This window comes from Terrapene carolina, unplaced genomic scaffold (assembly GCF_002925995.2).
Source record: "Terrapene carolina triunguis isolate 2854851 unplaced genomic scaffold, T_m_triunguis-2.0 Scaffold62, whole genome shotgun sequence".
Classification (NCBI taxonomy): domain Eukaryota; kingdom Metazoa; phylum Chordata; order Testudines; family Emydidae; genus Terrapene; species Terrapene triunguis.
The window spans coordinates 58957414-58972315 of NW_020664413.1; the positions used below are offsets into that span (position 1 = coordinate 58957414).

Here is a 14902-nt window from a genome sequence, read left to right on the forward strand (position 1 = left end):
CCCTCCCTCCAGGCTTGCGCCGCCATTACAGCTGCAAGCCTGGGACGGAGGAGGAATGCCACGTGCTTGGGGAAGAGGCGGGGCCAGGGCGGGGATTTGGGGAGGGATCCAATGGGGGAAGGAGGGGACGGCATCGGGCGTGGGGGGTGGCGAGAGTCCCTCTGGGAGGGCAAAATTGCTTGTTTGTCCAGTGACCCGATCGCACATCAGTCAGGACGCGGGACAAACAAGCAAATATCGGGACAGTCCCGATAAAATCGGGACATCTGGTCACCCTAGAGCTACCCCAATCTCCAAGCAATTGTCCGTGAACAGCCATGTGTTCTGGGACAAAGGAAAGGATATAAGCTGTTTGTCTGTTAAAGGGGACTGTTTCTGTTTGCAGAGCAGACAGAAGAAGGCTGTCAGCCTATGATGGTTGAAAATTTATCAGCTGACCCAAAGTTGGTTCTGGATACAACTAAAGCCCAGGAAGGAAGTATTCCTAAATTTGTGTCTGCTAGGGAGGGTGACATTGTAATTAGGTTGCATCCAGTTAATGTCATAAATAGTTCTGTTTTGCCTGTTGCTAGTGTGTTGCTGGGTAAAGGTACAACAGCTCTGTTTAACCAGGTTGATATCATAGCCAGGACACAAGGAGAGCATGAAGGTGATTTAACTGTGTTACCCACTAACAGTGTGAAAATTTGAAACAAGGAGGAAATGATTCCTAAGCTTGTGTGTGGCAGAGGGAAAGAAAGTGCTTCTAACCTTTTGACTAGTGAGTCTATCAGCTTGCCTGAAAGGGGGTTATGTAAAAATCCTCGTGATGGACCAGAGGTGATTCTGGATTTAAGTGAAACCCAGGAAGAGTCTGTTGTTGCTCAGGAAAATGTTCCTTTAGAGCAAGCCCTAGGTGAAAAGGGTAAGGGCAGAATTTCTGTGGAAAATGGGTTGTTGCTTAGAAAGATTCCTGAAGAGAAAAATCTTCAGGGTAGTTTTTGCAAGCAGTTTTCCACATCCATCAGTTGCAGAAGTGATTTGATTGAGTTAACTCAGGGTGAATCACTGTATAGAGAAAGCAACAGTTTGTCTGGGAGGCTTGTTTCAGTTCCTAACTGCCAGAGTCTTTCTGAGGTTGTATAGAGCCACTGACTTTGCTTTGGAAAGACCCAGTGTGGATAGCTTTGAGGAGATTTCAGATGGAATAAACATTATTAGGGACTTTAAACAGCCCTATAAGCTTAACCAGCTTGTTGGGAAGACCGTGGCGTTGGAACTGTCTCCATGTTGATTCTTTGAGTAAACGATCTGTATCTCAGGTTCAGAGGGAAGACTGGACAGCTGAATCTGCAGGGCAGGAGGACAGTTGTGCAGTTAATCTCTCGAGAATACAGGGAATGGCAAGTAAACTCATTTCTAGACACTTTGGAAATGTCTTGTAGTCTCTTAGTGGACTTGACATCTGATTCCATGTGGAAGCAGAGGTTGGTAATAGAAGGACAAAAGAACCTTGAGTCTAACATGCTAGTGAAAATGGATGGTATCTCTTTAAGACAGAGTCCAGCCTTGGAATTGGTGACATTTAAGGATCTGAAAACTAATAAACAAACTAGTGTCTGTGTTGATGCAAATTACCTGACTGACTGGGGGGGAGAAAGACCTGCCTGTAGAGCTGTTAGCAAAAAGGACACACCCAGCCGGCCAATGAATTTGGTTAAGCAAAAGAGCTCAGATTTTGACCCTCCAGAACAGGAAGAAAGGGGAAAAGTTTATCATGCTAATGAAAGCCACAGGTTATCCCTAAAATGCCAGAACCACAATGGTATTGAGCCAAAGGCGTGGCATGACAAAAATAAACGTAAAGGTACACCCGCAATGAATTTAATGTTAATAGTAATGCTAATGTTAACTTTTGTGACTAACATGTTGCTAATAACAAGAATTGTAAAAATGTACAATGTGCCTAATCTTTTGGAAAAACCCTTGAACATGTTAAGAGTAATACATAAAAGCACACTTTATGTTAAAAGACTGTGATACTAATATTTCACAGTTACTGCCTGTAACTAGGCAAATATAGTGCCCATCTTTAAAAAAGGGAAGGAGGAGAACCCGGTGAACTACAGACCAGTCAGGCTCACCTCAGTCCCTGGAAAAATCATGGAGCAGGTCCTCAAGGAAACCATTTTGAAGCACTTGGAGGAGAGGAAAGTGATCAGGAACAGTCAACATGGATTCACCAACCTGATTGCCTTCTATGATAACTGGCTCTGTGGATATGGGAAAGCGGTGGAGTGATATATCTTGACTTTAGCAAAGCTTTTGATACCGTCTCCCACAGTATTCTTGCCAAAAAGTTAAAGTATGGATTGGATGAATGGACTATAAGGTGGATGGAAAGCTGGCTTGATTGTTGGGCTCAATGGGTAGTGATCAACAGCTCAATGTCTAGTAGGCAGCCGGTATCAAGCGGAGTGTCCCAGGGGTCAGTCCTGGAACCGGTTTTGTTCAACATCTTTATTAATGATCTGAACGATGGGATAGATTGCATCCTCAGCAAGTTAGCGGATGACACTAAGCTGCGGGGAGAGATAGATACGCTGGAGGGTAGAGATAGGGTCCAGAGTGGCCTAGACAAATTGGAAGATTGGGCCAAAAAAATTTGATGAGGTTCAACAAGGAGAAGTGCAGAGTCCTGCACTTAGGATGGAAGACTCCCATGGGGACCGACTGGCTAAGCAACAGTTCTGCAGAAAAGGACCTGGGGTTATGGATATGAGTCAGCAGTGTGCCCTTGTTACTAAGAAGGCTAACAGCATATTGGGCTGCATTAGTAGGAGCATTGCCAGCAGACCGAGGGAAGTGATTATTCCCCTCTATTCAGCACTGGGGAGGCAACATCTGGAGTAGTGTGTCCAGTTTTGGTCCCCCCGCTACAGAAAGGATGTGGACAAATTGGAAAGAGTCCAGCGGAGGGCAACAAAAATGATCAGGGGGCTGGGGCACATGACTTATGAGGAGAGGCTGAGGGAACTGGGCTTGTTTAGTCTGCAGAAAAGAAGAGTGAGGGGGGATTTGATAGCAGCCTTCAACTACCTGAAGGGGGTGGGGAGAGGTTCCAAAGAGGATGGAGCTCAGCTGTTCTCAGTGGTGGCAGATGACAGAACAAGGAGCAATGATCTCAAGTTGCAGTGGCGGAGGTCTAGGTTGGATATTAGGAAACACTATTTCACTAGGAGGGTGGTGAAGCACTGGAATGGGTTACCTAGGGAGGTGGTGGAATCTCCATCCTTAGAGGTTTTTAAGGCCTGGGTTGACAAAGCCCTGGCTGGGATGATTTAGTTGGTGTTGGTCCTGCTTTGAGCAGGGGTTGGACTAGATGACCTCCTGAGGTCTCTTCCAACCCTAATCTTCTATGATTCTATGCTTCCAGTAATTTTTCACCATTTCTACTATATTCTATAGGATAATTGAAAGTGAGCACAGTATTCCAGCTAAAGCCATTGCACTGATTTATTTAATTGTATTATAAAAGTTTCTGCATAATTCTCTATCCCATTCCTTTTGCATCCCAATATTTTGCGTGCGTCCTTTGACCACTTCTATAAATTGAGCAAAGATCTATAGCAAACTCTCCACAGTGATGGCTAGGTCTTTTTTCTGAGTTAATACAGTTAATTATTTATAGTTAATACTAAGGCAAGTAAATACGGTGTTTAAAACTTGTGTACCAATGCTTGGACCTGAAGATCAACTTTGTTCTTACTGGTTGGTGCTTGATCTTTTAAGTTAGTCCTTCTAAAACAAATTATTAGCCTAACTAATCCCAAAGAGCATAGAGACTGATACAGAGCCATCCTTTATACTGTTCCCAGAACATAGCAAACAATGCAGACATTTCTAGTGCAATAACTTTTTCCTTTGTCTTTTCGTCAGGTCAATATCTTCTTTCAGAAATCATTTTACTTGTGATTCAGTAATGTATCATCTTTACTGATGTGTAGACAGATGGGGAAAAGGAAATGAGAAGGGATGGCTAAGTCTTTAATTAAAGACACAGAGTTTGCTCTTTAAGCTTATTGGACAGCTCTACATGGGGTGCAGAGAATCATCATAGAGCCCCATGTTTTTCACGAATGTGAAATAACATGAAATAAAACAAAAAAACCTAACCTCACAGCAGCAGCTCCTGTGCAGTGGGGCTGGGCTCTGCTCCAGGTGTTGTGACCTGGCGCACTGGGTCACTCTGCCACTCTGGGTTGATCCAGCCACCCACCAGGATGGAAGAGTTGCCGGCCAAACCTGAGGGCAGCACAGTGATCCCATGTGGCAGGTCACAATGCCCGGAGCGGGCAGGCAGGCCCAGCACCATGGCACAGGAGCCGCCACTGCACAGTGAGTGTTAGGCAGGCTCATTCTGCAACTGCAGGGCATCCCGACCACCCCACCTGGGCCCCCAAAATGAAATGGAAAAACTATAAAATGAAAAAGGGTTTCACAGGGGTCTACTCATCAGCTACGTGGAGCCAAATTTGTGAAATTGTATCCACAATTAGTTTCTATGGTAACTGTATCTCAGAGCACAAACACAAACAGAACTGGCAGGAGACACCTGATTTTATTTTCTCTGTAAGAAACAATCAGAAGATTGATGTTTCAGGTTGTTACAATGCACACATCTAATGTAGATACTTTTTACTTGCATAGTGACTACATAAGTTTTCCTTGGTAAACACCCAGTAAATTTCATCATTTCGTGTTGCTGTACGTTGACTGCTGTTACACTTAGTAGGCTTAAAAGTAATCACCAGGAAACTTGCATTCCGGTTTAGAATTTGGAATTAACTACCCGTGTGTATCATTTATCCTGTATCCTCTATCATGAATCAAGCAGGTAGACCATATTTTACATGATTTTTGTGCTCAGTAAACAAAAGCTTAAATCTGTTTTCTTTCCTTTGCTTTTCCGCAAAAAATAGCAAAAAGTTCTGGGATTGTCTATCACCAGAGTACCCAGCTATTTAAGGAAAATTACTGAAGTGTGAGAACAGCTGAAGTGACTGTGAATTTTTGTATTCACTTTCTGTATAAAACGTGTGTCACTTTTACTGGTGGAAAAATGAACAAAATAATCTGTTTGGCCTTCTACCCGCCTTATGAAATCTAGGACAGTGATTTTTTCCCCCCTCAGTGAGGCACTATTAAAGTAGGGTTATTTCAAATCAGAGATGATTATTTTCTGGTACTCATCAACCCCTTAACGTCCCCTTACCATTTTGATTCAAATCAAGAGGCATTAGCCAAGGGCCCCTCCAGAATAAATTGTTCACTTAGCAAAAGGCTGGATTATTACTAATATTAGCTCGGAATATTAGGCGGCAGACTTGGCATAATGCTACTAGTCTACAATAATTCCTGAAACTCTCTCTGCCTAGCAACTTAGTCTGATAATACATCTGTTTACACTGGACTTGGTTTTTGTTATGGATCTCTCTAAGAGATATTTTACATGAAAACATTATATACAGGTGAATAAGCCTAATTAACTCACTGCACAAACTTTCCATCACGACAGATTTTAAATCTCTTTAGTGAAACTGACGTATTGTGCATAAATGCCAAGATTGACAGAAGGGTGCTCTCTAACCTGTAGAATGTGAAAAACATGTTACTTTTAGTTTGTGTTTCCTCTTTTTATAATCAGACATTTACAGAAAGCCGAGTGTGATTTATTCTTTTCTTCTTAATGAATTGTTAAGAAGTGTTTGAAAAGGCATTAAATCTTCCCTTCTGCCATGAATCTGTAAAAGGGGAAGAGGATTTTAAATGGCCTCATGGTATATTGCTTTATAAAACTGCTGATTCTAGCAGTGCCAGAATAGGACTACATACTAATGTAGGAAACACTGAATGCAGTCAGTGAGCCTTCTGCATTTATGGAGGAAAAGACTAATAGCTACATTTGAACAAGGCTCTTAACACTTGGGCCATCAGCGGGCATTGAGTGAGTGAAATTGGGAGAACTCCTATGAGCTAAAAGCATCTAAGTTCAGCATTCTTACCTCAGTTTGAGTCTTCCTGATAGGATTTCACACTCAGCCAACTCGAGCTGCCATCTTGAAAACAAACCAAGTAGAGAGCTGATGTTTTCACTGAGCACATTAATGCTTCACTTCTGAAATGACACTAGAGCATGATAAATGCACCGACGTCCCTGTTGGATATTCAGCTTTACAACAGTGTTAGGGAAAGCTTCTAGATTTGTGTTGTGAATGAAAGCAAAGGTTGTTTATATCACCTTTTTTACTGTAGAAAACTTGACAAGAGATGATAAACAGATCTGGAACTAGTATGTAAACTCATTCTTTCCTTTGAATAATGTGTGCATGACTCAGCAATATTAAAATTCTTTTATTTAATCAGGTTTATCTCCTGATTTTACTGAATTACGGGTGGGAGACTAACCAAAAAAGTTTACAGTATCCCTGCTGGCCTACTGCCAAGGGAACCGCACTGAGGAAGGTACCTGTTCTAAACAGCCCTTTGATATGGAACCCTTTCTTGTTAGCAGTGATAAGATTAAGTATGGGATTTGTGGATTCTCTGAGCCTCTGCCTTTCTTTTGTTGATTTTGGCACCCTGCAGCATCATTTGTTCTCTGATTATCATTTTGAGATGCATTGTCAGTAACCGGGGTGTATAATTGATCTTCATCTCTAATTACTCTTCTCTCCACAGGTGTCTGGAAAAGGTCCAGATGGGAGTTCACACAATCTCCACTTTGAAGGGATGGAAAGGCAATATGCATCCTTACCCAGGTACATCATTGAGGCTTCCTCATGCACTGATTTTATCTGCATAGAACAGCCGTCTGGCTCTGAAATGAGAGATTATGTTGCAGTTTTGTCTCGCTGCCTTCTGCTGATGATTTAGTGCCATCTTTATAACTGTATTAATAATTTAGACAGTTGATTTAAAAAAAAATAAAGTCGTTCTCATTGAACATGTCAGCAAGAGTCATGATCCACAGGGGAAGAACATGACATTGAGGAAGCTTAGTGTGCTAGAGTTATAGCAGGTCTTAGCAGGGCATAACTGTGACAAAGTTTATAGTGCTAAAATCATAGCTGGCAATGACAGAGCATTGCTGTGAGGCGTTTGCACTGCAGCAGTGACAGCTCCTACAGTCCCACCATTGCTGGAAGGAAAATTTGACTAGCAATCCTGTTCCAGTATGGTAACTATATACTGTAATTCAACCCTATTGGAAATTAGAGGGAATTCTTAGGGGTTTGGGGGGGTTTTTTATGAATAATTTTAGTCTGGAATCAGCAGGGCATGACAAAGAGGAAACCTTTCAAAGATTACAATCCAGATTCTGTGGGAGTTATAATAGCAGAGTGTGAGAATTAGCAAGCTAGAAAAAGAAATGAAGAAAGGTTAGAGCAGTGGGGAGAAAATGAAAATAGAGAATATTTATCCTCCAAGCATGCTAAGCAAGAAAGTGGATCTTAGGTAGAGATGTGGAGGAGCAAGTTTTCCTAAATGAGGATGAGACAATCAACTAGTGCCACATTTCCTGGGGACCCCAAAGGGCATGGCACATCGGTGCTGGTATTTTTAGGAAATAAATGAATGTGCATTCTAGCTACATCTTTTCTTCTATTTTTTCCATTTGACTGTTTGTTTCTAAATGTGTTATTGCAAAGGCTGATTGACCTTAATGTAATATGACATACCACTATGAACTAGAATATAGAGAATATCTCAATGCTTGAAAATAATGAGATCTCGCTAAGAAAAGCTGTTTCACAAACTTCAGCATTGTTGGACTTAAGTAAGAACTTTTTAATGCATGATGTGTTGTTTAAACCACAGAATGCATCTGTGGTTCAATGACTGCCTTTTATCAACTTGTATTGGTGGTTGTTTGCAGTGGTGGTCTAGTGATGTTGGTCCCAGGATATTAGACAGACGAGGTGGGTGAGTTAATATCTTTTATTGGACCAACTTCTGTTGGTGGAGGAACATGCTTTCAAGCTTCACAAAGCCTCAAAGGACCTGATGAAAAGTTCTTTGAAGCTTGAAACTGTGTCTCTTCCGTCAACAGAAGCCGGTCCAATAAAAGTCTCACCCACTTGTCTCTCATATACTGGGACCAACACTGCTGCAGCAACACAGCTTAACAGAGTGCTGTTTGATTCCCAGCAATGTTTTTTATATTTTTTCCTGTTCTCATTATCCATAATATATGTCCAATCCTTTTTTCTGAATCCTACTAAGTTCTTGTCCTCAGTTATATCTTTTAGCAGCAAGTTCCACAGGTTAAGTATATGTAGAGTTTAAAAAAAATTGCCTTTTTATCAGTTTTAAAATTTACTGGCTATCAATTTTATTGATCATCCACTTGTTCTTGAATCACGAGAAAAACTTGAACAGCAATACCCAATATACCTTCTCTGCCCCATTCATTGTTTTGCATTCCTCTTTCATGTCCTCTCTTATTCATCTGCTCTCCAAACTAAACAATCCTATTCTTTTCAATCTCTCTTAATATGGTAGTCTTCCTATGCCTCTAATCACTTTAATTACCCATCTCTGAATTCCCTCTTATTTCAGCTATATCTTTTTTTGAGATAGGATGACCAGAACTGATCATAGTGTTCCAGGTATGAGCATACCATTCTTTTATATGACATTAGACTGTTTTCACTACTATTTTCCATCCTGTTCTTTTTGCATCCTATGTCTTGTTTGCTTTTGTGAGTGCTGCTACATCCTTAGTAGGCAATTCCTGTGAGCTATTCACAATGACACCCAATTGTTTTTTTCCCGAGTAGTTCCATCTGATTCAACCCATTAATCTCCCCATGTTCTTCTCAAAACCTCAATTTCGGCTAGTGGATACTAGACTCCATACCCTAAATCTCGACAGGGCTTGGAGGGTTTAGCTCGATAGGATGGGGAATTTAGGAAGTTATCAAGACTTTCTATAGCCTTTGGGGCTCAGTATAAAGAGGGAGTCACTTCTGCTCAGTGCCTGTCTAAGAAGATTAGGCTGTCCCATGAGTCACACTGTACTTTAGTTGGGGTGTCAGTAACTCATGGTTTTAGCACCCACGCTGCCAGGGTTCATGCAATATCAGTAGTTTGCCTCCATAATGTTTCTATTATGGAGAGAGCAGAGCACTGGAGTGATGTGCTGTCGACTGCGTGTGTTGTTCAGCAGACGGGCTGCTGTGTTCTGAACCAATTCTAAAGAGCTCTTGTAAGTTTACTTCTCTGAAACCACCATAGTAATCAAGCCCAGAGATCATAAATGAGTGGGTCACCGGGGCAAAGTCTGAATCCAGCGGAAGAGGCTGCAGTCTTCCTGGCAGCCACTAATGGAAATGCAGATTTTTTTGCAGAGCTGGCCATTTGAATATCTGGAAGTATAGAGGAATCCAGGTGAAAACCAAGGACGAGAACTCTGGAAATCTGCCTTCAGATCGTTAATAATCTATTTTACATGGAAAGCACTTGGATACTATGAGGAATGGGCAGCAGTACAAAACCTTAAGATAGATAGATGTCCTTATCAAGATGACATGTTCTTCAATGTACTTCCCTCTCCCCATCGGTATCGCCTCCTTCTTTCCGGGGCTCAGCTTTATTCACCTGTTCTTCATCCAGTTGTTGAACTCAGTCAAGCCATTGGGCACCTGTGGGATGGTGCTGTTTCCGTCTGCTCTGGATGTGGTGTATAGCTGAATGTCGTCCACACACTGCTGGCATTTTAGTCTATGCTGTTCACATTCTCCATTAGAGATCTCGCTCTGCTGCCCATCACTGACTGCAGCCTGACTGGTCTGCAGTAGGCTAGCGTTTTCCCAAAGCTCGTCATGGGAAGTATGATCAAACTGAGCATCTTGAACATTGTGGGAAATTTGTAAAAAAAATGTGGGTAGTCTGATCTAACGGTAAATTATCAAAATCCTTCTCACCTTCCTTTTATCAGCCAATCAATGCAAAAAGCTGTAATCTAATGTAAGCAACTGGCTTTTAGGACTAGACAGGGGTGGTGGAATCGGGTTGCAGAGACCATTTCCTAACAAATTAAGCACATTTCTAATCTTACACAGTTTTATAAAAGTAAGTCTCTGTCACCAGCACGTGGGACTTACCTAAATTCGCCAAGCTTCAAAAGTCCCAGGGAGGAAGGGAGAACACTTCTGCAACAGAAAGGAAAGCATCCGGGCTTGGGCTGTGGCTGATTTCTCTTGGGAAAAAAATCAGCACAATAGCTGGAATAATTAGATGCCCATGCAATAAAACTGTTACTGCTACCTGGCAACAAGCAGGAGCCATGTTGGAGGGCATGAGAGATTGGAATGAACGAATGAATAGGAGAGCTTTGGCATCCCTCTGAAATGGGCAAGCGAGAACTAGGGTTACCATCACATTATTTTGAAAAATATGTCGTACATTCCCAGGGCACCCGTTCAACTCTGAAGGTGTGCGAGGCTACCTACAAAGAAGGCATGATTGTCACTGGTAGCATACCCAAGCTCTCCTGCTATATCTTTCATTAAAGTTCAAATCCCAGCTTTAAAACACCCGTGGCACTTTGCCCTATGGCCTTACGTTTTCATCTCCCTTCCCTGTGGGTGCTGAGAGGTTTAACCAAAGCACAATGGATCAGATTCTTAGCTGGTGTAAATCAATGTAGCTTCACTGGCTCATGACCTCTATTTTATAGCAGAATTAGAGAAAACGCGGTTCTGTACGTGTGCTTGCCTTTTCAACAAAAGAAGCAAAGAATTTAAAATATATGGAGGTAATCCTGCTCCTATTGAGCTCAGTGACAAAACCCTGCTGGCTGTGATGGGAGCAGGATCTGTTCTATGTAAGGTTATTTTTTAATTAAAAGTTGAAATACTTCTGTCTGTTTAAAAAAAAAAAAAAAGGTAGACAACAGCCTTAAAGGAAGCTTTAATATGTGACTAGCTTAATCAGTAGCCAACTGAGTTATGTGGTCAAGTTTTTATCGAAGCTAGTATCAGATTATGGGCTTTATTTGAAAACATCTAGAGAGAGGCAAATGTTATCTACTGAGTTATTGGTGTGTTACTATGGCAGGCTAGTGACAGGTCCCCGTCTCATACGGCACTGTGCTATATCATCTCCTGAAGGGAAGCAAAATGGTAAAGGCAGAACATAAAGCTTTGCAAGAAAGATACAGTTCTTGGCACTCAGTAGTTATGCGATGCTCCAGGGCTAAGGCTGAGTAGTGCTGAATGGTATTATTAAGCAATGTTAAATCCTCCCTCTTAGAAGGAAAAGGGCTTGATTCTTAGGCTCCTCGGGGTACTATTTGGGAAATAGGAGCATGGCTATAATATGAGGAGCTAGAAAAATATTTTTGTTCGTTTGTCTTCAGTAACCCACCTCTCTCTCTTTCACATTTGGTTAAACCAGTGGACAAATATGAACTTGAAGCTGGTTTATTGCTCACAGGTTTTTTTTTTTGCACTTCAATTTCATTGCAGTCTGTCATAATGTAAGCTATAATTTTGCTCATGGCAGCCCCAATTGGGGAAATATTATGTCCTAAGCACGAAGAGTTATTCCTTTCTCCTAATGGCTTCGATAGTAGGCTCTGACTAGTAACTGGGCTGACAGTCACTAAGACAGGCCCAGGGATTGGTGATGCTGTGATATATACCACAAATCTCAGTCCCCTTGCTAGTAAGAAGTGCTGATGCCAAAAAAAGTCAAGGTTTCAGTACCTCATATGATCCAAGAACAAGTGTTTGTGGCAAAAAGAGCATTAAAAAATAACTGTAAAGACTAAAAAATGAATTCAGATTGTATCGATCATTTCCATGGCCAAGGAGAAGAGGGCTGAGCAGAATGGCACTTTACATTCACAAGAGTGTTTAAGTTCGATATAATATGTACCATAAAGATGGGAAATCTATTAATGTATTAATTAAAGAAGTGGCAGCACAATGCCTTGCCATTGTCAGGAGACTCATGTTCAGGATCCACTCTGCAACTTGCACTTCCTAGGTCAGTAAATAAAAGGGGTATCATAGATTCCAAGGCCAGACAGGACCATTGTGATCACCTAGTCTGACCTGCTTAATAACACAGGCCCCTAGAACCTTACCCAGTAGTTTCTGCATCAAGATCATAACTTCTGTTTGAGCTATGCATGGGTAGCCAAACTGTGGCTCACGAGCCACATGCAGCTCTTTACTGTTAACGTGCGGCTCGCTGAACCCCCTATGTCACCCACCCCATTCTCCACCCACCACACTTGGGGGGGAGCTCAGGACCTCTGCCTTGCAGCGGGGTGGTGTAGGGTAGGGACTTCTGTCCAGTGGGGAGGCGGGCCTTGGGGCTTGAGCCCCAGAGCGCACCAGCCGGGCCTCATGGCTTCAGCAGAAGTGGGGCTGAAGCCCCGAGCCCCAGCAGGCATCCCTTGTGGGGCTGAAGCCCCAAGTCCCAGCAGATGTGCCCCAGCTCTCAAACTTCTGAAGATTGTCGTATGAAGCTTAGAGGGTCAGTAAGTTTGGCCATCCCTAAGCTATGGAATGTCTTCTACAAAGATATCTAGTCTTGATTTTAAGACTTCACTGATGGAGAATCCACCAGTTCTCTAGATAAATTGTTCCACAGGTTATTCACCCTCAGGATTAAAAAATTGTGCCTTGTTTCTAGTCTGAATTTATCTAGCTTCAGCTTCCATTCATTGGATCTTGTTGTGCCTTTTTTGGCTAGATTAAAGAGCTGCCTACTGTCAGAAATCTCTGCTCAAGTAGGTGCTTGTACTCTGTGATCACCTCATCTCTTAACCTTCTCTTGGATAAATTAAAGAGGCTGAGCTGCTTACGTTTCTCACTAAAGGCATGAAGACAGCATTGTCAAAGGGGCTGGAGCCTTCCCTGCCGGACAGTTTGTGAGGCAGCATTGACAGTCATGTAGGCAAAAGCCATTTCCCACCATTCTGGGCAAAAGAAGAGTTTCCATAACAGCTGCCCTCATAAAGGAGGCTCTCAAAGAGACAAATAGGAGGCGCAGGTTCCTCACCAAGCTCTACTGGCTTCCTCATCAAGTTCACGCTAGTTGCCATCATTTCAAGATTGTGAAGTCTGCTTTTGCCTACAAGTCTGCTCTCATTTTACAGCTCCATTGCTTTTCCCTTGTGCACTGCAAATAACTCCCCACCTCGCCTGGCCCTTCATAACCTTCAACTCTCATCTCATCTGCTCTTCCATGCTGCCTTCATCTTCTGGAAATGCCTCTCACTCCCACTGTACAAGGCAACGACCCTCTTTCCATGTGAATAATTCCTTAAAATTCTTTTTTGAAATCTGCATCAGTATTAACCTGCTTCAGTAAAAATGTCACCTGCCAATTAAAAATGGCTCCCTTCTTGGATAGAACCGCCATCTGGCTCATCCAGTGCATTCTGTGTTTGATTTGTATTGTCTGTCCCATTTAAACTGCTCTCCTTTGGTACACAGCTAACCAAAAAATAATCACTCTGTCCTATGATATTCCTGTGATGTTCTACCTAGTTATCTTCTGACACCTTTCCTAGTGCTTAAAACTTATCTGCCCTTCTGTTTTCCTTTGTTTGTCTCTTCAATTAATATCTGCATTATACACTGCCTTGGAATTTCCATTTGCTTACTGCAGCATTGTTTTTAGCACATGCAAGAGGATGGCAATGATATTACATTCAACAGATATGTATTCCAAGTAATGCCAGTACTGATCATTGGCGCCACTACAACTTTAGTAGCAATAACCTGGGACAAAGAGTGCACAGAATGACCCATATGTTGTATGTTTATAAATGTGTCGTTCTTGCCAAACTTTTATCAGCAATGAAATAATTTATTAATCCAAGTCCAGACAGATCTTGAGAATTATCAAAGGTCTGTTCCTTCATGAAGGCTGCGTTACTGAGTATATCTTACGCATTTGTACAAAGCTAATCCGTCAACTTTTGATGTTCAGTAGAATATACTTCCCTGTTACAGTCATCATAGAATTCGAAATGTTCACCTTGAGGTTGAAACAACTCCGATTTAGCTGCATTTATTTTTTTTCCTGCAAAATTCTGTAGAGAGGTAGGCAACTTTCTCATCTTGGGATAAGCAACAATTAATCTGTATCCCTTCCTCCTCCACTCCATCACTGACCACTCTGTCCTGTATCTATCTTAGTGATATCATACTAATGTATTTTGATATCCATTCTTGTCCTTAAGTCACTGCACTGTAAACTGTTGATTGTCACACAGATTATGTGGTCACACACATATCTAAACTGGTTAACTTGCCTCAAATCTTGCCTTCTACTTCCATACATGACAAATCTTGAAAAATCAATGAAGTTCATGGACAGTGGAGGATTAAACTCCCTCCTTTCCATCAGTTTTCCCAGATGGAAAATGCAGTCCCAAGCACCTCTCTCTATTGTGTCTCGTGCCTGTCTGAATGACATCTCTGACTCCACCTCACTCCTAGGGGCTACCTACACTACAGAAACATCCACGTCAGAGGACTGGTTACAACATGATTGTCCATCACCTGGTTAAAGTTTGTAGTGTGCACTGGGACCTAATAATGGTATAACTGGGCAAAAGTGTGGGATGTATATGTACAATCATGCAGGGAGATCAGTTTGAGAAGGTCAAGTCCACTATTCTCAGTTGGGGCCAGGATGTGGGGCTGCAGCTCCTCCATGCCACTTGTGCAATCTAGCTACTGGAACCATGTAAAACTTGATTCTCTGGCCCCTTTCTTGTGTGCAAAACAGTGGGGAATAAGGCACCACCATGTGATCACTCCAGCTGCAGTCCAGCATAAGGGTTGAGTGATGCAGGAAAAACTCTGCTGGCCCCTCTACTCCAGTGTAAACT

At 42.2% G+C, this 14902-nt stretch overlaps 1 protein-coding gene across 1 annotated transcript in view; it reads left to right on the forward strand.

Moving 5' to 3' along the window:
- PARD3B (par-3 family cell polarity regulator beta) overlaps window positions 1-14902 on the forward strand; it is a 589898-nt gene that overhangs the window by 551298 nt on the left and 23698 nt on the right. The window contains exon 22 of the mRNA XM_024206395.2: window positions 6721-6800. Coding sequence (XP_024062163.1) covers window positions 6721-6800 — 80 coding nt within the window. The remainder of the gene's footprint in view (window positions 1-6720; window positions 6801-14902) is intronic.